At 36.6% G+C, this 25,619-nt stretch overlaps 1 protein-coding gene across 3 annotated transcripts in view; it reads left to right on the forward strand.

The window, feature by feature from the left end:
- LOC127850612 (uncharacterized) overlaps window positions 1-25,619 on the forward strand; it is a 1,644,088-nt gene that overhangs the window by 897,347 nt on the left and 721,122 nt on the right. Inside the window, exon 4 of one of the 3 annotated variants that reach the window (XM_052383755.1) lies at window positions 1,750-1,818. In XM_052383755.1, coding sequence (XP_052239715.1) covers window positions 1,750-1,818 — 69 coding nt within the window. Of the gene's footprint in view, window positions 1-1,749; window positions 1,819-2,956; window positions 3,256-4,089; window positions 5,591-25,619 lie in introns of those variants that run through there. The other 2 variants (XM_052383760.1, XM_052383771.1) reach the window with 2 other exon arrangements.

Consider the following 25,619-nt stretch of genomic DNA (forward strand, 5'->3'; position numbering starts at 1 on the left):
TTCGAATTGCATTAATTCTACTTCCTGTATGCAGCTTTAGTTACAATACCAAGAAAAAATCACCACAACTCAAGCCTGACATTCATTATTATTTAGACACTCAAAAAGTGCTAACTTAAGCAATGTTCTCTTTATTTACAAATTTGACCGGGCCAACTCGCATTGGTGGCTACAAAGTGTGATGTGCAGCCTTATGCACGCGCAAAATGAGATATGTTCCGTGATGCGATTTATTGCGAGCTTTGAAGTTAAATAAATATATTACTCTGAGTTAAATTGTTTCTTATTTGATTGGGGTATGTACCTAATATTTAAACGTTTGAAGCATCGTAATAGTAGCGCAGATCGCATGTTAATATTGATTAATTCTTGATACGTTCAGGTTACGCGAGTTTGAAGAAGTACAGGTTGCGTTTAGCAAGAGGTGGACACTTTCAGTGGATACGGAAGCAGCGCCAAGATAATCAAGGATGCAGACCAAGGTTTGTGCTTTCAAAGAATCCTATATGTTATGTTAGCATGTTTTTGTAACATTATAACTTACACAATACTTATAGTAGCTTAAACGGTTGCGTTTCGTCATAGAAATGACTTCAAACGAGAAACATTACCATTGTCTAACATAGCCATTATATGCATCTTTTGACGATTTTAAAACCTTAAAATTATAAAGCGTTGCAACGTGAAACGATTGAATAATTTGGAGAGTTCTGTTGTTGTTGTTAAATTTTGTGAAAAAAAGAAGATTGCGTATATAAGGTTTACAATACACGACTATGTATGCTCAGATGAATAGCCGAGAGGGCTAAAGTGTTTTTACTTAAGGACCTCGGCAGAACTCCAGGGGTCACTGGTTCGAAACCTGCTCCAGGCAATGTTTTTTTTTTTTCCTTTTAAGAATTTTATTCTTGAGTTTTTACTGGAGCTTTTACGATCCAATGTTTACATTTATCAATATAAAGTATTTAATGAATAACTTCAAAACATGTCAAAATCTGTGAAAAGGCCCCTTTAAGCGATTGTAGCGAATGTTACCCACTGTCACCAAAAATACGATTTATAAAATTGAAATACTTGTCGGAGCGATTACAAGAATTTTATCGAAGCTTCCAATTGTGAACGACAAATGCACAATCCGAAATACGTTTTTGTTTTCGTTTGATGCTCCGACGTATTCTATATAAACCTTCCATGTCCGAATAGCTAAAACTGTTTCGTCACAGAAATTACGTCGCAGAAATACGTCATAAATTGCGTTATCAATTGAATGAACATAAAAGTACAAAAAGCTGGTTCTGTTATACATTTAAGAGAAAAAACAAAACAAAGATAAACAAAACAAAGTTAGTTATATATTATAGACGTTAATACGGGCCGTTATGCTCCCTGCTGGCCGATTATCACTGTCCGCCCCGGCTCAGCCGTGTATTATCCTCTAAATATTTCCCTTTAACCAATACACAAGCGAAACACTTGCATACTAAATAAGTATGTATTTATTCTAAAACATAAGTAATTAATGCATTGTGATTTTCAACAATCTGATTTAAATATATATTGGATATGATTATCCATAAAAGCCAATTACAGGCAAGTCACTTTGATCAAGTAGACCATGTAATTAACTGGTGTGTACTTTTATATAAATTGATATTAACTTGTAATTATATTTTCATCCAAATTTCTAATCGTATAAATAGAGTTTCTAGTATATAATTTTTGCTTATCATGGTACATGTTTTTTATTAGGAAAGCGATATTGGTGTCAGAAGAGCGTCAAACAAAAAGCGTTATCAAAACCTTCAATCAATCATGCAGGTATATCAATAGCATTTGTTTGTAAACTAGTTGTTTGTATTGATAGTTTATACTGAACATAAGGAATACAGAACACGTTCTCAGAGATACGGGCAAACTGACTGAGCGACACACAAATTGTTGACCACACAGAAATGTAAAAATAGACAGACAAGAAAGCCACATATATACATGAGGCTTGCTCTGTGAAAACGGGGCTTAAGGCATGTGCCTAAAATATCGTCCCACAATAGCCAGTCCGTACCGGCCTGTGTATTCCGCACAGACCTGTGAAGTCCGCACAGGGTAATCAGGGACGACACTTTCCGCTTTTTAGTGTCTTCTCTTTTAAAAGAATACTCTTAAGAAAAAAATCCACTTTCGGCGGAAAGTGTCGTCCTTGATCAGCCTATGATGACTGCACAGGCTAATCTGAAGTTAAGAATACAGACAGGCATCGTTGAAGAAGTAAGTCAGTCTTTCTTTGGACAGGCAGAGCGGAACAGACAGACAGACAAATATATAGATAGACAGCCTAGAAACAAGGAGTGACTGATGTACTTTCTGACTGGCTAACTGAAACAACGACTGGCAGGCGTGCGAACCGACGGGTCGGTCTCCAACTCACAATCAGGCAACCTGGGCATCCACATTTACATAATGACACATGTTCGGTTGAAAAAAATCAAAAGACATACATCCTTCACTTGGAAATATATATTATTTCATCAAACGGAGCAAATCACAATTTTAAATAAGACTTCAACCTATTTATTTTGAATCATATCTGATTTATATCTATCAGCGCGCGTGTGGATTTATCAGTTCTCGTATAAATGTTTGTCGATTTAATATACTTACATACTTAAAACTATTTTATATTAAGTACTATCAATACATTTGGTTTTGATATATTGCATCTGCTGCATGTTTGATACAAACGATAAAATAAGATGTACTAGTAAAGAGTTATCAACAGAAACATGTGAGTAATTTATATAAAATTAAACAAATATTATACGCAATGTGTATCAAAAATATTGCAAAACTATGCTCAATGTATACGTACAAATTATCAAAACTTATTGAAAGTAATATCATATATGCATATTTAGATTCCAGAGCATTTCAAAGAAATGTCTATTCTGATGTTTGACGCACTTGACGACAGTGGAGCTGGAAAGGAAACTGTATTGGAGCGGAGGAGAACTTACTTGCGGAGGGAACACATTGAGAAAATAGTATATCAACTACAAGGACAGAACCTTGAGTGTTTTAATTTCGGGAGCCATGAGGGTTTTCATTTCGGGAGCCAGACGGAAGGGACCACAACTCCCGGTCTCCAGTCTGATATTGATTTTCTACATAGTAGTAACATATTCAATATCATGACAGTCTGGGAAGACTGGAAGGCTGGGCTTCTGAACCTTCTGATGCTCCACGACGACACCACTCCACCTCAACAGTACTTGCTACAAGTCATCGAATTCTACACACCGGAACCAGTGACAAGTCTGATCAATGACAGCTTGGTAAGGAAAGATTCTGGGCAAATACTGTTAAGCGCTGAAAGATGGAAAAATAACATCGAGTATGAGGATAGGGCTAGAGGAAAGGCAACTAAAAATGGGCCTTCTGTGAGCTGGATGCGTAACTGGGATATTGTAAATGCATTTCATATACGCAAACCTCTTCCTGAAATACAGCACTGGATAGACAGATGTAGAGGAAAACACTGGCCACCTGTTCAGCTTCTCGAGGCTGCACAAATAGCCCCGTGTTTCCTGGTACCAGCAGGACATCCAGACAGCGATTACAAGCGTGAAGAATGGCGACTGTCCCCAAACCTGATAGAACGAATGTTGATATTTAGCTTCAATATGACTCAAATAAAATGTTACATTGTTTTAAAACTTATCAAAAAATCATTATTTGCTAACATTGTGGGGGATGCTATTACAAGCTTTCATTGTAAAACTTTAATGTTTTTCACCATAGAAAGAACACATCCTTCTCTGTGGTGTGAACACAACCTTATGTTTGTACTTTTGCTCTGTTTACACGTATTGAGGCGATTCCTGCGATTGGGAAGGCTTCCGCATTATATCATAGAAGGTGTGAACTTGTTCGATGGGAAACTCTCAAAGTTGCTGCAGAAACGCCTTTTAGTGTATATAGACTCGTTGATAAGGAATAACTTACAAGATGTGTTTTGTATTGGTATAGATAATATAGGTTGTCGGTTAAAATCCTGGAGTATGCGGCCCATTGTACAGGCTGGAGAACTAAGAGGTGTATGCTTAAGTAACAGCATTCGATTACTGCTGAAGTTTGAGTACTTGGAAAGATTGAGTCGTCGGTTCACAGTCTTTATACATGAAGAGAGCAGTTCTCATAACACCTTCATGCAACATTTAAAATATTTAATACGCACATTTTTTGAAAATTCAACAAATGGCATATCGAAAACTGCAGCTTTAGAATGTATAAAACAAGTTTACACTTTTCAAATATCAGTGCAAACATCTTACTATTTGCGACTGCGAAACGTTCTTGACGGAGAAAAAATAAGGCGTGCCCAATATTCCTTTAATTCTGATGTAGCTTCTAGTCGCTTAAAGTTTGCTTCAATGTTATACTGTAGTGGTCATCATCAAGCGGCAGTTCGAGTGCTGGAGGATGTAGAGAGGAGGTATCACAGCAAGGTCAAGGCTGTGTGTGGATTTATACATATAGAAGGGGACAGTCGTCTACAGGTGTTTGCTGATATGTTATCAGGAAACAAAGAAGAGGGATTCATTGATCCGCCATTCGCATTATGTGTAAGATTTTCAAGGCAAGAATCGTATTGCGCTCCTTTAATATTATTGTTTGAAATGAATCGCAATATCACTGAAGAGGAAGTGGCACAGAGACCTTTCAATAGTAAACTATGGATGCACAGTGCTGAGGTGGATGCCCGTCCGTTTCTATACTATATGCAGTACATCACGTATGGGGGACTCGGTGAACGTGACAAACAGCTTCATGCTATGGGAGTCCTCGAGGCTTATATAGATTTTAGAAATCAACTCAACCTGTATCACCAAGAGACAGCACTGAACTTGCTCGGGCATTGTTACGAAATGGAAGGAGACTACGCAGAAGCGTTAAATTACTACGTGTGGTCGTTGAGATGTCGTCGTACAAACAACGCCGCTAACTGGCACGTCCTGCGTATTATGCGTCTCATAAGTGGTTAAAAGAACAATATAACAATGTAACGACATTAAACAAATAACTATAAACCTATGTTAAATATAAGATATTTGTGACCAGTTAGTTAGTCTCGATTATGTAATTTAATGATATGTACATGTATTATAAACTGTAAGAAGAGGCACTGTATTTGTATGTTTCAAAATATTAACATCGCTACATTGTACACTCTGAATTGGTGTGTTGAATACTCTCTTATTTCTGTAAAATACGCATGATGATGTGTAAATTGGTATATGCACGTGCTCTTATATTTTTTGTTATGAATCTTTTGGACGCACTTTAGAATCAGAAGTTATAATCAACCACTACGACTATACATATAATTCATATATGTACCTCCACGTGGAATATATACGTGTGTTCAGCAAGGTCAATAAGCCATTTTACTGTTCAAATTGTAATTAAATCGTTTTACAAATGAATAAAAAATCAAGATGTACGCTACATGCAATCTTCCTCAATTGCGCAGGAATTGGATGGAGAATATAATGATTTAATACATAAATGTGTTACTGCATTGAATACTAAAAATATATGAATAGAGCTTGTTTGCTATGAATACATTTGTAAATTTTAAATTGATGCTTTTGTGTATATTACCCGAGCACGAAATGCTTATGCTTACCTTTTTCTCGTGCTTTGCAAATTAAATCTTAAATATAGTACTTGAACACAATACAATACCAAGTTTAACAATGTCCATATGTTTATTCACTCATTTACACTTGATATGCGTAGAAATGTGCGCTCAAAAAGTGATAAAACCCATCCCTAATCAATGGTTTATAACCTCAGAACAGACAATGCATGATTGACGAACGTATCGCCAATCAGCACTATGTATTCCTTTCCATGATAAACCGAGAAGACAATAACATCGAAATGCATTTATTCTCATTTTTTCATTTGTTTAATTTCCAGTGCGTCTATTTCTGTTTAAACAAAACTAATCTGCTTTAACTTTCAACCTTTTCTGCTGAGCGAACAAACGACCAAAATATTCGTTATATGATCGGATCTGAGCATTGGCTCTTATAAATTGACTAAGACATAAACACATTCTCCGCATATCAGATATCGTGATCCATATCTCCACTGTGTTCTCGTAGGATATGCATCAATCTGAGAAGTTACCAATGTGATCTTAAATCTGCGGACACTGGACAGACTGACAGCACCAAAGCAGCATACACTAGCTGTATATAATAGATACTTTGCTTGTGGATTTAGATGTCGCTCAGAGCTTGAAACGAGTGAGTGTGCTGAGTGGTACGCAGCGAGCCCGCAATTTGCCAAAATTCGTGGTTGCGCTCTTGAATATTCATATAAGCCTTGCATTTTTAAAAACCAGTTTAATGTTATCCTGATGTAAGAACCCACCTTAAATTACGACATTTAGAATAGTATTGCGTTGAACAATGTCCATGTTTATAAAACCATACATACCCCACGTGGGGTGTCTGTAAGTGATCTGCAGTTAAAATATAGTACAATATTTCGAAAACTTAAGTTAACCCATACAAAATCAATGCTCCTTACATCAATAGCCGCAATTTCAAAGCTAGATTTGGTGTGGTAACATAGATTTAACGCGATACAAAATGCTCGTTTTTATTTTTTTGTGTCACAATATTTGCATGTGATTTTCCGGCTACGATACCAGAACAATTACGAACGAACGCGAGATTTGCTTCGGGAAGCTTCGGAGCACGACGTAGTTTTAATGTAGTTCAATAAAACTTACCCTTGCACTGACAGCAGTATCGATTTTGCTACCTGCGCGTTGCTATCCACGACTGCACCTGAATCTGAAACGGAAATGGAAAATATATTAGCATGCGCAGTTGAAGTTAAAGATTTAGATGAACATCTTTTTGTAATATTTTCTGAATCGAGTTTCAAAATGGTGAGGATTTAATAAAGCAATTTAACTGGCAAATTTTGTAGGGTTAATTAATAACTTAACCCTTTCGAGTGATTAATTTTATTGAACATGTATTGGAATGTCCATAGCTAAATATGTAAGTTGTTTACGGTTAATATACGTATCCCCCCCTGCTTCCCTTTGGGCTACTTAGAAAAGTTACAATTTTAAAGATTATAATGTCAATACTTTTGCAAATAATAAAATAAACGACTTAAAACCTCTACAAACAAACCTACTGAATTCTTCGAGCATTTAAATGATGGTTTGTGTGCTTTATTTTCTTTAAAAAATTAAAAAAGACAACTGCTCATTAGAGCATCACTGAGTACCGTGTGAACAATTAAATTTACACGGGATATCAAGACGACCAATTAGTGTTTTAGCGATAATAATAAAGTGGTTTAAAAAGAAATACCATGTTTCTATAATTATGCTTCAAAAACAATAAATATAACATAGCAACATGCCAAAGGTTGGCCTCGTATTGTAATTAATGTGTCGATTTTCTGAATTACAACATCTCTCCAACATCTCTCATGTTACGCAATGACCATGAAAATTAGCGAATGTTATGTGTTAATGTTGAGCTATTGGTTTGTTATACGTTTTCAACATTGTATAATGCATTGGAAAAGTTCGCATTTGATCTACGAAAATGCCGGTGCGTTTGAAAATACAAATATCATAACATTAAACCTATTTGTTAAATAAAATAAAAATCTTCCCTCAGCAGTTACCGATGCAATCGTAAGAAAAATATTTCAAGATCTGAACTACGTATAGGTTTGTTATGTTTTTCTAATTGAATGGAAATCAGTGCAACCGTAATTTCTTTATTGTTTAGTGTTTAAGAGTCCATAAAGTCAAAAGTCCATTAAATATCCGTAATATTACCTTTAAGGGTAAAAAAACGAAACCATTTTAGGTGACTTTTTTCTCAACGTTCTGCACAGTTTAAATATTCATGAGTGCAATATAACAAATAAAAACCATGTAGCGACACATAAGGCTTCCCGATTGTTTCAAGAAACTGGTAAACGGTATAAAATGCATTTATTACATTTTATAAGGACACTAGTAAATAAATCATGTATGAGCCACTCTCATGAAAAACGGGGTTTAGTGCATGTGCGTAAAGTGGCGTCATATGTTTCCCTGTGCATTCCGCACCGGCACAACAAGGGCGACACTTTGCGCGTAGGTAGGAATTTTCGCTCAGAAAATCTGTCTTTAAACGAAAAAAGCGGACTACACAGTGTAATCTTGAACAACAATTTACTCTTATTCTTTTAGCCCCGCTTTTCCTGGCGCGTGGCACAAATGTATATGTGCTTGCTCAGAACGTCCGTTCAACAGTTCATGCTATGCTATCTGAGTCGCTTAATACTTATTTGAATTAAGTTAAGACATGTCTGTTCGTTAATTTTCATATTAAAAACGGCGGTCATTTACAGTTGCGATATTTATAAGCAAACTTTAATATGGTGACAGCAAATAAGGAACTGGGATTTTTGCAGTAACTGTTATAATGTACTTTGTCTACCCCCATTCAGACTTTGTAAAATTATTTTGATAGATGGCATCCGCAAACGTCTGTTTGTCAACGTATTCGCTTTAAACGGTTTACATCAATTTACTGGATTCATTATACGTTGCATACATTATTATATCCGTTTACATCAGAGTATTTACAAGGCATGTGAATCTGCAGGAGGTAATTATATAGATATGTGCAATATTTTTTATTGATTTATAACTTTACCTTGATATTTTAGTGTCTGTTGATTTGTTTTTACAACAAAACAATAGTGACGGTATTAGTCAATAACAAAACGTGTTACGTGTGTAACAATACGGGTATTTAATTGTATTAATATCTGCAACAGACGATATATTAATATATACACAAATATTTCATGAATACTGATATAACTTGGTTTTCATACATTTACCCAAACGGAATTGTCATGTTAATAGGTTGCTACTCAATTGGTTTACATCTTTGATATCGCTAAGTTGTCTTCGAGTGTAACATTTTCAATATATACGTTAATAACAAATACCACTTGCGTCATATTATTATAACAATTTGCATTCTCGACGACTGGATTTAATTAGATGCTTTATTTCGGATGTAAATGGGGATTATTGGAAATGTCAAATTATATATATATTAAGCTCAAGTATTGTTTACATTTATGATTAAGTAATTTAGAAGAGGGAATCCAAATATAATACGCCAAACAAATGTGTGTACACTAGTCTAAAAATACCAAATCTAGTTCGAGAAAAAATACTATTTCACATATGCAAACAATTGTTTCGAATTTAATTAGTATGGAGGTTATTTTACTTTTAATATCAGTGTACATATAACTGTATGTATATGTATTTGCATCTACTGTATCATAGTGACATGGAGGTCACATGTACGATCCCCAAATTATAACCGTTCTTAAGATCCCTCCACCCCCCAAGTACACAAGTACTTGTTCTTTATATCTCACCAAATACATATATTACTGACTCTACCGAGGAAACGGACACGAAAGCATGCAAAAAGCCTTTGGCTTTCGATGAAATCGAACGAAAATTAATAGGTTTCAATGAACTAACTAAAGAAGTAATTATTTTACAGTTCAAAATCACCAGCAACACGATGACGATACAACACAAATAGTTCATGACGAATAGTGATCATACACCAACAGTAGAAGAAGAATTAAAAAAAAATGAACCTGGCCCCCGTTTGCCAAGCGTGTAAGTACATTAATATAAGCCTTTCGCACGGTCGTTACGGCCACCAAAAACCTCTTAGCGAAATGCAGCTGTCCATAACATGGGATTATCGCCATCTGTGCGTCACATCCCGACTTAATCCCTATTGATTCAACATTTGCATCACCCGCGTGTTTTGTATATTAAACACGCGTAGATCTTTTAAGTTGTGAATAAGCAGACAGCTTTCATAAAGGAGTTAATTCACGAAACATCAGTCTTTTCCTTGCCAACATCCAGTGTCACGGAATGTTTCATCCCTGCTTAGTCTGTGCACACTGGGCCAACATTCGGTGTCACGGAATGTTTCGTCCCTGCTTAGTCTGTGCACACTCTGTCAACACCTAGTGTCACGGAATGTTTCGTCCCTGCTTAGTGTGTACACACTCTGTCAACATCAAGTGTCACGGAATGTTTCGTCCCTGCTTAGTCTGTGCACACTCTGTCAACATCCAGTGTCACGGAATGTTTCGTCCCTGCTTAGTGTGTACACACTCTGTCAACATCAAGTGTCACGGAATGTTTCGTCCCTGCTTAGTATGTGCACACTCTGTCAACATCAAGTGTCACGGAATGTTTCGTCCCTGCTTAGTCTGTACACACTCTGTCAACATCCAGTGTCACGGAATGTTTCGTCTCTGCTTAGTCTGTGCACACTCTGTCAACATCCAGTGTCACGGAATGTTTCGTCCCTGCATAGTCTGTGCACACTCTGTCAACATCCAGTGTCACGGAATGTTTCGTCCCTGCTTAGTCTGTGCACACTCTGCCAACATCCAGTGTCACGGAATGTTTCGTCACTGCTTAGTGTGTACACACTCTGTCAACATCCTGTGTCACGGAATGTTTCGTCCCTGCTTAGTCTGTGCACACTCTGTCAACATCCAGTGTCACAAAATGTTTCGTCCCTGCTTAGTCTGTGCACACTCTGCCAACATCCAGTGTCACGGAATGTTTCGTCCCTGCTTAGTCTGTGCACACTCTGCCAACATCAAGTGTCACTTAATGTTTCATCCCTGCTTAGTCTGTGCACACTCTGCCAACATCAAGTGTCACGGAATGTTTCATCCCTGCTTAGTCTGTGCACACTCTGCCAACATCCAGTGTCACGGAATGTTTCATCCCTGCTTAGTCTGTGCACACTCTGTCAACATCCAGTGTCACTGAATGTTTCGTCCCTGCTTAGTCTGTGCACACTCTGCCAACATCCAGTGTCACGGAATGTTTCGTCCCTGCTTAGTCTGTGCACACTCTGCCAACATCTAGTGTCACGGAATGTTTCGTCCCTGCTTAGTCTGTGCACACTCTGCCAACATCCAGTGTCACGGAATGTTTCATCCCTGCTTAGTCTGTGCACACTCTGCCAACATCAAGTGTCACGGAATGTTTTGTCCCTGCTTAGTCTGTGCACACTCTGTAAACATCCAGTGTCACGGAATGTTTCGTCCCTGCTTAGTGTGTACACACTCTTTCAACATCCAGTGTCACGGAATGTTTCGTCACTACTTAGTCTGTGCACACTCTGTCAACATCCAGTGTCACGGAATGTTTCGTCCCTGCTTAGTCTGTGCACACTGGGCCAACATTCGGTGTCACGGAATGTTTCGTCCCTGCTTAGTCTGTGCACACTCTGTCAACATCCAGTGTCACGGAATGTTTCGTCCCTGCTTAGTCTGTGCACACTCTGTCAACATCCAGTGTCACGGAATGTTTCGTCCCTGCTTAGTCTGTGCACACTCTGTCAACATCCAGTGTCACGGAATGTTTCGTCCCTGCTTAGTCTGTGCACACTCTGTCAACATCCAGTGTCACGGAATGTTTCGTCCCTGCTTAGTCTGTGCACACTGGGCCAACATCCAGTGTCACGGAATGTTTCGTCCCTGCTTAGTCTGTGCACACTGGGCCAACATCCAGTGTCACGGAATGTTTCGTCCCTGCTTAGTCTGTGCACACTCTGCCAACATCAAGTGTCACGGAATGTTTCGTCCCTGCTTAGTCTGTGCACACTCTGTCAACATCCAGTGTCACGGAATGTTTCGTCCCTGCTTAGTCTGTGCACACTCTGCTAACATCCAGTGTCACGGAATGTTTCGTCCCTGCTTAGTCTGTGCACACTGGGCCAACATCCAGTGTCACGGAATGTTTCGTCCCTGCTTAGTCTGTGCACACTCTGTCAACATCTAGTGTCACGGAATGTTTCGTCCCTGCTTAGTCTGTGCACACTCTGCCAACATCAAGTGTCACGGAATGTTTCGTCCCTGCTTAGTCTGTGCACACTCTGCCAACATCTAGTGTCACGGAATGTTTCGTCCCTGCTTAGTCTGTGCACACTCTGTCAACATCCAGTGTCACGGAATGTTTCGTCCCTGCTTAGTCTGTGCACACTCTGCCAACATCAAGTGTCACGGAATGTTTCGTCCCTGCTTAGTCTGTGCACACTCTGCCAACATCAAGTGTCACGGAATGTTTCGTCCCTGCTTAGTCTGTGCACACTCTGTCAACATCCAGTGTCACGGAATGTTTCGTCCCTGCTTAGTCTGTGCACACTCTGCTAACATCCAGTGTCACGGAAGGTTTCGTCCCTGCTTAGTCTGTGCACACTGGGCCAACATCCAGTGTCACGGAATGTTTCGTCCCTGCTTAGTCTGTGCACACTCTGTCAACATCTAGTGTCACGGAATGTTTCGTCCCTGCTTAGTCTGTGCACACTCTGCCAACATCCAGTGTCACGGAATGTTTCGTCCCTGCTTAGTCTGTGCACACTCTGCCAACATCTAGTGTCACGGAATGTTTCGTCCCTGCTTAGTCTGTGCACACTCTGCCAATATCCAGTGTCACGGAATGTTTCGTCCCTGCTTAGTCTGTGCACACTCTGTCAACATCCAGTGTCACGGAATGTTTCGTCCCTGCTTAGTCTGTGCACACTCTGTCAACATCCAGTGTCACGGAATGTTTCGTCCCTGCTTAGTCTGTGCACACTCTGCCAACATCTAGTGTCACGGAATGTTTCGTCCCTGCTTAGTCTGTGCACACTCTGCCAACATCCAGTGTCACGGAATGTTTCGTCCCTGCTTAGTCTGTGCACACTCTGTCAACATCTAGTGTCACGGAATGTTTCGTCCCTGCTTAGTCTGTGCACACTCTGCCAACATCCAGTGTCACGGAATGTTTCGTCCCTGCTTAGTCTGTGCACACTCTGCCAACATCTAGTGTCACGGAATATTTCGTCCCTGCTTAGTATGTGCACACTCTGTCAACATCCAGTGTCACGGAATGTTTCGTCCCTGCGTAGTCTGTGCACACTCTGCCAACATCAAGTGTCACGGAATGTTTCGTCCCTTCTTAGTCTGTGCACACTCTGCCAACATCTAGTGTCACGGAATGTTTCGTCCCTGCTTAGTCTGTGCACACTCTGTCAACATCCAGTGTCACGGAATGTTTTGTCCCTGCTTAGTCTGTGCACACTCAGCACACTCTGGCTGGGTCTAGAATGACACTTTACGCACACTTAATGCACATGCTTGGATTTCTTGAATTTATAAAATCTACAGAAAGCTTAGATGCATCTCTAAATTTAATTTCGATAAAATTGACGCTATGGAGCTTACGTTTTTCTTTTCGTGTGCAATATGGGCATATACATGTTTTGTCTGTTTTGTTATTGAATACAAAACATGGTTCACGTCAAATTTGATAATCATTCGATTAACATACCGCATATGTTTGCTCTGTTTTACGAAGATGTATGGAACATAATGTTGTACTAAGGTGCTTCGTTTACTGACTGACCCGGTGCCACATTTACTCCCGTTTGAAATATCTGCAGTACCACCTAAAGGGTTTTAACAGCAGCGGCTAGAGACAATGTTTTATATTGAACAATGTTTTTCGCAAGGGTAAAGCCATTTTTCAACAAATACGTATTGTAATTAATATTTTATGCACGTCGTTACGGTAAAGACGTCGATTTTAAACTGTATTTTATACTTCGTTTTAGCTGGACTTCATGTAGTTAACATTTAAAACATTTTAACAAGTTGTCCGTCACGAAGATTGTGCACGTTGTTCGATTGCATCTGTGCCTACGCGTGAACAACAAATTACAATGGATTCAAAGGTCGATCTGATGTTTGGATAAACAGGTTTATTATCATTTTATGTTTTGAATCGGTGTTAACGCTGTTGCATTTCATGGCAAAACAAACATGAATCAAGCCAAGCGTTGAAAATATGAGCCCGGTTATAAGAGAACCCTTTACTGCACTTTCGTCAAGTGGCATTCCAAATACCGTTTAACATGTGCAGCCCGCACATGATAATCAGGGACGACACTCTCAGCTTTATAGAAGGTTTTGTTTGAAAGCTATTCCTTCTAAACAAAAATCCAATCCAGGCGGAAAGTGTCGTCCCTGATTAATTTGTTCGGTCTACACAGGCTAATCTGGGACGACACTTTACGCACTTGCATTAAGCCCGGTTTTCCCATAACTAAAGCTCCAATAGCTCGCAAATATAAACCCGACACTTGTAAACTTTATAAGCAGAAATTTATACTTGAACCCTTGAATAAATAAGCAAGCTTAAATCCCATTTATAATTTGATACAAACAACCCTGAATACTTGAAAATCCTCTCGAAATCACATATGTATTAACCATTAATACTAATATTAAATTTCCATTGTTGGATGTAATATGATAATGTGATTTATTCCGAGGTGTTGGCAACCGTGATACATTGACTATCTTCGGAATCCTCCGTTTGATTAAAATATGCAATAAATCGTCTGTTGGTCGAGATTATGGTGTAGGTTGGTTTGTCCAGAGTCAAGCTTCAATCGGGAAAAGTTGATTGTGTCGATTGTAAACCGTTATTATTTGAGTGAAACTTCCATCGGTGGATTAAGTTCGTAAACTTTGTTTGCATCGTGGTATTGGTGGGATTTTCACAAGTCAACTGGCTAGTTCATTTCGGTAATAGTCTATTGGGTCCTATATATATGTTCGGCCATGCCGCTTGTTTCAGATTCGAAAATATGTATGTTATTATAAAAATATGATCTGCAAAAGTGTCACATAGAAATGAATAAAGACGCATTTGTTTTAAATCAAATTCAGTGCAGTTGTTGTTTTTCATTGCGTAGCATTCAACATTCAAACTCTGCGCGATTTATTTTGACAGACCGACAAATTATGGTTTTGCTATTATTGATGTTGTCTCAATCTTGAGAAACTTAGACGTGACTTAAACATTTCGACTTTGCGATTTCCCAGGCGAACATGACAAAATGACACAATTCCCATGTTCCATGCATATCCTATATTCAATTCCACCGACGCGTTGTTGCCGTTACTTTCGGTCGAGGCATCGGCGAGCAAAAAGTAGTGCAGAAGAAATATTTAAATATATTTATTTAAGTATATAATTTATCATCTAATTGACGTCACATGTATTGTTGTATTAGTGCAGCTTTCATGCTTGTTAATAAAAATTTCATGCAAAATTTACCGAACCTAAACATATTGTGTTGATTTTTCCCTTTTGTACAAAATAATGTGTTTTACCGCGCTTTATCATGCAGATATTATTTGAGTATCATTTTACGGAAAATATTCTTGGAATTTCCGAAATTTCTTCAACAACATTAGAATCCGCTTACGGTTTGTTGCAAAATAACGTACACTGAAATCATCCAAACGATATGAGTCGACCTGTAAACAGATTAGGGTTAATATACGATAAGACTCGACCTGTAAACAGAGAAGGAGTTGAAGTACAAAGACTTTCAATGTTTACAAACAGTATATATGTATATAGACAATTACAGAAATCGATAAATCCCGGATTACCGCACCTGAATATTTGATTGCGCCGCCCTAAGGTTGCACAACACTTAATCATTGTGTATCTGTCCGTGGTCATAAGTTTCTACAGACTTCCTTTTATCTTCTTGAATATAAGCCATTTAACAATGTTAGACATGTCTTTGTGGCTATTTGTAATATCCTGTATATGTATGGAGTACTTTCATTCCTTGGATTGGAAGTTTACTTAAAAGATGAAGGTGGGTGTTTTTTTTTATCGCGTGGGGGCTTTTGTTGCAATGAGACTTCCGAAACATGTTTTTCTACGGTGAGTGCATTCGACAGCGATGTACTTTCTAAGAAGTTGAGAGACGGTATGTTTTTGATTGCAATAAATAGAAGAAGACAGATCCATCTTTTAAATGATACCTGGTTCGAAAAAATTGATACGTCGGAAAGGCAAGAAAAGTTGTCAGTTTTATAATGGGACCATATGGGCACTGGAATAAGTGTTATATTACCTTAAAAAGCACATTTGCTGCAATGTCAAGGTCACAGGGAATCGTCCGCAAGCGAGCCAAGTAGAAATGTATGTCATTGAACATAAATAGCCGGAACTATACTTAAACATCATTGTTTGAGTTATTCTTAACTGTATTCACAATTATAAATGTATGTAAAAATTTGCTTTCGCGTACCACAGTTTCTATAGGGCGTGATGTCTGCAGTCAAGTACGCATTAGGGGTTTATTGCATTCCTTTAAGCCTAATATATTTTAAAAGTGTTATGAGGATGGTGATAACGAAATCTATACATCGTAAAACATAAACAATTTTACAATATACAAAAATGATAGGGTCGTATAAAATGAACAAGCGCCTGAACGCTGGCGTTTATGTGTTAATCTAGCGGAAAGGTGCACTCGCCGCCGCAGTAGAACGCCGCGACACCGTCAGGGGCGATAATCTATTCCTATATTGACAACAGTTAACATCGTAAGAGCATTGGCCAATAACTTAAGATCATACGTTAATAACGTAAGATAATCGGTAAAATTTATAACGAAAGATCATCGGGTCATATGGTAAGAGCCTCAGTCAATAACGTGTTAATATTGGTTAATGACTTTATAGCATTGGCCAATAACGTATAATAATATGTAAATAACGCAAAGTCATTTGTCAATAACGTATAATGATTGCTCAATAACGTTTAATCATTGCTCAATAACGTTAGAGCATCGGTCAATAATGTAAAATCATTGATCAATAATGTTAGAGATTATGACCATAACGTAAGAAGATTGATAGTAAAACAAGTAAGATCATTTGGCCATAACTTATGATCAATTATCAATAACGCAATACAGTTGCAGTGAGATAATTAATCGACAATGTTAGATCATCGATCAATAACGTAATTAAGTTTTCAGTGAGATACTCGGCAAATAATGTCAGATCATAACGTAAGATAATTGATCAACCACGTTATACAGTTTCAGTAAGATGATTGACTAATAAGGTAATACAAAAGAAATAAAATCACTGATCAATCATTCCACATGATTGCAGATTCCATAACTTGTTGAAACCGTTCCGTATGCTTCTAACATTGTTATTATACATGATAGAACATATTTGTCATACATTTAACTGCTAGTCTGGAGCGTTCGACTCAATGATCATAAGAGGCTCCAAAAGCTAACGCAAGCGCGCTTCCGGTATATTGCTGATATGGAAAAAAACGGCTTTGTTCAAACTTGCGAGATTATGTGTTACAACTTGTGACACAACCCTTTTGTTCCTTTTAAAAAAAAACAAGGCCTTAACATATATGTATTGTCGTTCCGAGATAAGCCTGTAAAGTGCAAACAGGCTTATCTGGGACGAAACTTTCCGATTTATGGAGTTTTGTTTTAACGAAGTGGCTGCTTTATAAAAGTCCCGTCAAGGCGGGAATCGACGTCACTGTTAGGCATGGACCAATTGCACTGCGAACTATGAGACGACACTTTACGCAGAGATATTAGCTCAGTTTGTCTCAAACGAGGCTCATAATAATGAATTATCATCCCTGATGATACTGTGATATCATAGTGAAACCAGATACACACAATAGGCTCCATTAACAATTGGACAGACGCGTGTGTACATTTCGAAATGCCACGGCATGAAATCATTAGAGTATTTGTATGAGACAAATTGTGTCCTACATCAATACACCCACGTAACAACATGGCGTTGTTTCAACTTGAATGTACAGTGGTCACTGTGCCATATAGTGATGAAAGTGTTCAATACATACAACACAAACGCATATTACTAATCAGTGTTCGACATTTACGGGAAAAAAGACTCGAACGCCTTGTTTTTGTGTCAAGGAAGTCCGTCGGACTCATTCAAATATATCGTTGAACTATAAAAAAAACATCGTTTCGCAAAATCAAAATGTCTATACGAAAAAACATCTTACTCAGAAAAGTCAGTGTAAACACTGTTTATAAAAACTTGACGTTTCATGTGTTTATTATCACATTAAAATTGTAATAATTTGATATTAGCCATTTAAATACTGCAGACGGACGTTTTTAAAACCAAGTCATAACCGCACTCTTCAACCACTGCTTGAGAACAGTACGAGTTCTTCTTAACAAGGAAGATTATTGCCAGCTGGTCTATTGCAAGTGAGAAGTGTTTAATCAAAACAAAGTGATGTCGGAAGTATATACAAAACCTGAACAATCCCGTAATTTATGCACTTGAATAAGTATTGTTGATTTATCCCATAAAAACATCTGTCTGGTCTACAAGTTTGTTTTCAGAAGATGAATTATGTATACTTACAATAGTATTGTAATGATGAAAAGACGTTTATTGCAAATTGTATAGTATGTGTAAGCAATAAAACTGAAATTCCATTTACCAGTTTTAACAAAATCTTTGAATATAAACCCTGTCAAAGTGCTCTGTCGTATCTAACACATAGGCACCGAGCAAGAATCCTTATTTGTTCTCATGAGCACGACTTGCTTACCGTGGTCTTTTGTGATATTATTTTGATCATTGTTTATCATCGGTCCTACATTGTCCGTTATGAAAATGTACATTGTTTTCACTAGAGACTATATTTATTTCAAATATTGACGAAACTTTGTAAAAATATGGGTCTTAATTACAATTGGGTAAATTACAAGAAACGTTCAAAAACTAGATTGAAATGTCAAATTAAATGAAAATATTAATAACATTCAAGAAGTTAAATGCTTACCCAAATCTCATAAAACTTGCTTTTAATGGTATATCTGCTGAGTTGAAAACGGCTAAAGTCTACTGAAAAAATATGAGTGCCAGTGGGCTAAGACGTTTTTCTTTTGCGAGTGAAACTTTGAACAATCTAGACGTTATCTGTCAACTCATTATGAAACAATCTGAACAATGGTACTCATGGTATTTCAACTGAATTAGAAACGGACTACTTCCGTTCCAAAATACGACCTAAGGTGAAAGTAGTTAAGGGAGGGAATATTTAGAAGTCACTCTTGTTGATCGTTCGATGCGTCCCAAGTTTTAAAATGTTGTTTTTTTGTAAACAATACCCCGGTGTAAAAATTTGCCACTTCCTGACGGTTACTTGCTTTATATATATGGAGCAAACACTTAAACAATGTCATCCATGAAACCGCAAGGCAAGAGGTTTGGTTTTTAGCATGTACCAATTTATTGTGGTCCTCTGCACATTTTATTTCATATCGTCACTCGGGCAAAAACTTACCACGACAAATGACAAAATTTAATGATGAAGAAATATTAACAGACTAACAGATTTAAAAAAATCTCTTAAAACGGTAGCACAGGGATTAATTTTATTTATTTTTTTCACATCGTATTCTGGTCCTTAGCAACTTTGTTAAAATCATCCATCTTTGGTTAAAATTGCCCCAGTCCTATGGGTTATTTGTTCAATAATATGTTTAAGTGAAAACTTTGAAAATCTTCTTTTCTGAAGCAGCAGGGTCCAGACGCTTGTTAGTTTGCTTGTGACGTCCTAATGTAGTCCCCTGCGACAAATGTTCAAATCATGCCCCCATGGGGTCAAAACTTGCCACATTCAGGGAAAAGTATTTATATAGTAAATATCGATAACTTCTAAAATATTTTTCGTAGAAAACGGAAGGGGTCAGGGGTTTTATATTTGGTGTGTAACATAACATAATCTTCCTCTTTTCTTCCTATAAATTTTCTTAAATCATGTGTCTTATGTCAAAACTAACAACAGCGGAATCATGTTTGAGTTATGAAAAAATTCTCGATTCGCGATATCAGAATGTCCAAACTTTATGACATTCGAAAAAAAAGCCACTGATCATTCCGCTTAAACCCATCGACAAAACAAAACAATTATTTATGCTGGTTCCTTGTCGCAGTGCTTGTGAGTAGCAATAAGAAAAAATCTCGAACTCAGAATAAACCCGATCTTTTTTTACAACGAAATTTTCTCTTATAAAACTAACTTACGCTAAATAGTCTCTTATCACTATACAAATCATCCGTAAGTGTTTACACAATGCAGGTCTAACGGTCCAAAGGCACGGAAGATGGGAACGACTGTGAATCATTTGTGCGTAAATAACCCCATGTCACTATCAATCAATAATTTCAGGGGATTTGTGGCAGTTTGTTGACTGTGTTATATTATGTTAAATGTTATGGGGAAAATGTATCAATCAATGGGCTGGTACACTAAATCCCCAAGAATGAAAGAAAATACAATTTTATAAACATTTTAACGCTTTCTGTGCTGATTGAGGGCGTTCTGCTTGTTCCAATAAGCCCGGCGAGATCCACACTTGGTCTTGTTGAAACCATGACCTTAACCAAGCCCTCTTGATGACTTGCCAGCAGCTGTAAGGCCTCGCCAAGTCAGATACACCAATCCTCAACGAGCAAGCATATATACATGCATTATAGAAAATACTAGTTTTTTTAAACTTCCGATAATTAACTTAAATGTTACTGACATTTGTTAAATAAGCTTGCGATCTAAAATAACACATGACAACAAGTATTGAACAGAGGTCACTTTGAAGTTCGATCTGAAACCAAATATGAAAGAGGAGTTAACAACTTATGGTTCAGATTTGTCATAACCCCAAAAATACGGTATAAACAGTGTCATCATTTTTTGACTACCTGAAGTATGGTCAGTCTCCAAAATTTCAGAAGAAGGGAGCCCAAGAATTCCTGGCTCAGAAGAGTTAGTGTTGATCACTGATTACTAACTCAACCCCTTATAATTTTTCTGAATTCAAAAGGAAATGCAATTTTCTTCTTATTTATTGACTAGTGAAGAAAGTGTGCATGGTTTTTCCATCGCGAATATGTATACACAAATGACGTTTGATTTAGTAATATTGTGCAGTATCTGAGATATAGACCTCAACAGTTAATCAGACAAAAACTAAACACGGCCATGGATGTTATTTAGGAATAGGTAGTGCTGTGGTTCTTGTGTATGGCACTTCTCCTCGTTGATACTTTTACATCCTTGAAGTTTCATGTTGAAATCTTATATCGCGTATGACATAAAGATCTTAAAAGTTACATGATACAACATCAACAAAAGGCAATAATTCTTATTTAGTAATGTGAAGGGTTAGGGTTATTGTGCATGGTACGTTTCATTGATATCATTACATCTATTAGGTGTCATGTTTATATCTTATATAGTTTTGTTATATAGCCCTGACAAAATTGTGACAGACGAACAGACTGACGGACGGGAGGACTGACGAAAAACGCCAATTATATATATCTTAGCCTTTGGCAGGATATACAAACACGATAAGTGTAATTTTAAGCTTTGTTCCTCCATCTTAAGTGTATTTATATAATGCTTGTTGATACAAATAGTAATGAAAACAAATAAACGCTTGCAGTAGCTGTCCCCGCCCAAGTTCTATATAGTTGTTCACGGACTCATTAGGAGTTTTCGTTTTCTGAAGAATCTGCCGACCGACGGACATGACCTTTGACCTCACGCGTAATTTTGAAAAAAAAACTCGGAGAAATGCTTGCTGGTCTTTCGGTCCTCGGCGCCCAACAATTTCAAAGTTCGTGGGTTTGATGAGGCGGGGTTCGTTTTGTCTTATTATTTTTTAACGTCATACTAGGTGTTCAAAGCCAAAGTCTGGTTTATATGAAAGTGCGTTAATACGGTAACGTACTTCTAGTTGAACACCAGTTATAGGTTGGCATCACCGTGTGGTGCAATTGGAAACATTTTAGTATCTGTGTGTTTATGTTGATAACGCCACTTGTTGGCATTTAACCCAAGACGTCCGGTGCAGCGTTTTTTTTATTAGTGGCTGTGTCGTCCACAAGTATGCTTATTTTCTTTGTTTTGTTTTTAATTATCATCTTTGAAAGTGAACAATAAATAATTTCATCAATGCATTTGTAACAGAAACGAAGAAAACAAACTTCCGCATATCAGGCTATTTACATGCCGTGTTCGTTAGTTCTAGTCAATGGATGTGAAGATTTAATGGCCTCTATCTAACAAACAAGAATTACCTAATGAATGGGTACGAACCTGAAATGGCTTCTTTCTGCAAAACAAGGGGTGTATTGTTTATGCTTACACTTTAAATTTCTTTTTTTTTTTGCGATTTTGATCTTCAAATGCAGAACATTTCAGAACTGTCATATATTTTTATAATTATGTGACAGTTATTTGGACCATAATGAATGTTTTATTCAATTTGATAAGAAATAAGAATTAGATTGTGGCGCATGCGATGCATTGAAATATAATGATATTAATTGTGTTTGTATTCATATGAATGTAATTCTTGTCAAAGAGTGCGGGGATGGGAGCGAAAAAAAGCGTAATAATGTATGCTGATTGAATGCGCATTAAATATAAATATCAATCTTCCAAATTAATTATTTATAAAGATAATCGGTTTCATGAAAAAAACAAGTAACATAGTCATAAGATGGTATTGTTAAGTTAAGCATGTGCTTTATATATCAATTACATGCACTAGAAGAGTAAAGAAATGAATAGAAAATCCGCACTAAATCTTCCTTATTAAGGAGAACACTCACAATCATATATTGTTCAGTCATGTGTCTAAATTACAACACTTGAAAACAAGCCACAAAACACCAATCATCAATCCGTAGAGGATAAATGCTAAACAGGGTTTAACACAATAACGAACGCAATATATGCAACTTGATGTCTTATTGATTTTACAATATTTAACTATATAATTAAATTTTAACTATATGTTCTTTATATTCAATTCTTTGAAACATTCAGATACACAATAAACACATTTTTTGTAGGTGTACATGGACTTTGTGTATGTTGATAAAATAATTAATCCAAAATGGTCGTCAGTCAGTAAATTGAATAAAAAAAAAGATGTCGAATGCATGCATTACTAACAAAATATGTATTGAATTTTTTGAATGCATGCATTAGTAACAAAATTTGTATTCAATTTTCAACAGGACCACCCGGTCAATCTAAAATTGTGAAAGTGAAACATAAACTAATTAGGAGTGGCCATATGCAAAATCTGTTCTAGTATCGTAATGATGTACTGCATGTTGTAAAAATTGCAAGACGAATCAGTTAACAAACGGAATAAAGAACTCACTAGAAAATGATTACCGAGAATGCCATGTGCATGAAATATCAATGCAAAAGTGTAAATGCAGAAGAAGAGATGATTTATGTAGTTTTGCCTTTTAAAGTTTTTACTAAATGTTCTACGAACAAATGGGAAACAATCTTGTATAAACATTATTTTACGAACAAAAGATGTACACTATTGAGGCAAAGATTCATTCAAGTGAATTTACAATACTTTTAATTATGAGCTGCTAATACAAGACATCATAAAGCCACGCGCATATTAAACACGTGAATGCTTTTTATCAATGAATGTCTATATATATCGTAGGCATGTAAACAAGGGTGATTTCGATATGAAATATATATCAACCAATTATTGACCCAATACGAGAGAAGCTTCTAAAATACATAATTAAAATTCGTCAATCTTGCAATGCTATTACAAAAGGTCCACGTCTTTAAAAACCATTGTCAGCAGAGAAAAATGAAGATCTTTAACAAGAAAACATAAGTGTGATGATGATGATGATGATGATGATGATGATGATGATGATGATGATGATGATGATGATGATGATGATGATGATGATGATGATGATGATGATCGCTCATACTTAGCACACACTTACCTTTTTTAATTTGAATATTGTTTTTTTTGTCAATTTTGGACAAATACTATTTATAATCAAACGTATCGTTAGTAATCGTTAATCAAATATAGTGTAGGACCTATGCGTCGTAAATCATAATAATATTGACCTTTTATCGTGTTCCTATGTTTTTGTCAGATAACTTTTAAAACTTTTGGTTATTTCAATTTACAAATACGTGTATTTCGTAGACTTATTTTTTTATTTACTTTTTTCTTTCAACACAATTAAAACATATTATTATTTGAAAATATATGTATATGTCAAAGTTCAATAAAATTAGTTTGCATATTAAAGAGTTCGTTTTACCTGATAAACATGTAACTTCAAAAACAAAATCATTCATTATGATTATTAACAGCATAGCATATTGCAATGTTCAATGTCGAGTTTCAATGTTAAAGCGGGACTGCACGATTTTGTCAAATACAGTGTAGTTATTTATTTATTGAAAATTTGTAAAAAAAACTTATTACACATATATTTCAATATTAATTAAAATAAAAGTTAATAAGAACATCTGTCGAAAAATGCGAAATAATCCAGATATTTCATTCTGAAATCGAAAATATATGTACAGTCGAATTTGTACGATGTGAATGTACATTTAGTTTTACGGATCATTTTAATTTCCTGCAGCGAAATCTATTCATACGACACACGAATACTAACTCCGATCTTAATAAAAAGACGAATTCTTCGGTTATTGTAGGAAAATATGTACAAAACATCTTCGTCACAATTGGCTCGGGGCGCTCATTTGTCTTTGCTTCCTTTTATGAAATTCGTCTTCAATACATAATTGCTCTTGCCTATTGTGTGTTATTGTAACATATTTTTATCAATCTATTACAGTTTAACACATACAAAAATCGTGCAGTCCCGCTTTAAAATAAGAAATAAAGCTCGTTGAAACCTCCAGAAAATTCCCCTTTTTCAAAGTGATTGTTTTTAAAATGATTCATTGTTTCCCGAATGTTAAATTTATCTTAGAAAATGTCTTCCTCTTCATCACTTTTATAGCTTATAATGCAACTTTCTATGAAAAGACCAACGCCACGTCGAGGTATCAAATTATTGTATAATTGTATTATAATGACAACAATTGAGTATATAGTTGTAAGGATGAATGTCTTGTCTTAGAATCGAGTGCTATTTATATAGTATGACATATGACATCAATAGCAATGAGAAAGTCAACCACAATTACTTTGCATTCGTCAGTTGTGTTAAAAGCGTTTAAAAATCTGATAGAATGCTAACTTGTAAGTATTAAAAATGATTCATCTGAAACAATTAGTAGTGAACAATGATTTTTATATACAAAACAGTTTTTCGAATACATACTCGATTTTATGGTTTTACTCAGATGTGAATGTGCTTAAGACATCAATTAGTCTCAAGTGAACAATTATTGTTTTCAATATACCAGCTTCCTTGTTCAGCAGAACAATCACAGTCCTCAAGAGGCGGTTCAAGTGCGCAGTCATTGCTCTGTATTAAACAACTTAACAAAACTTCCTCCTGCGTTCATCAGAGAGTAAATGTCTATACTTGGTGGTATTTGTTTGAGACTATAACAACATATCCATTTAAAAGTTTGTGTTTATTGATTTAACAATGCTCAGCTTTATCTTTACTGCTTGTGCACGGCCGTTAATCACGGGCGCCACCTCATTTTTGAGATGCATTAATAAATGAGCCAATGCACCTTCCAAGGTGGCGCTCATGCCGGAATGTTTTGAAATTTAATG

The sequence above is a fragment of the Dreissena polymorpha genome, chromosome 11 (genome assembly GCF_020536995.1).
Source record: "Dreissena polymorpha isolate Duluth1 chromosome 11, UMN_Dpol_1.0, whole genome shotgun sequence".
Taxonomy (NCBI): Eukaryota; Metazoa; Mollusca; class Bivalvia; order Myida; family Dreissenidae; genus Dreissena; species Dreissena polymorpha.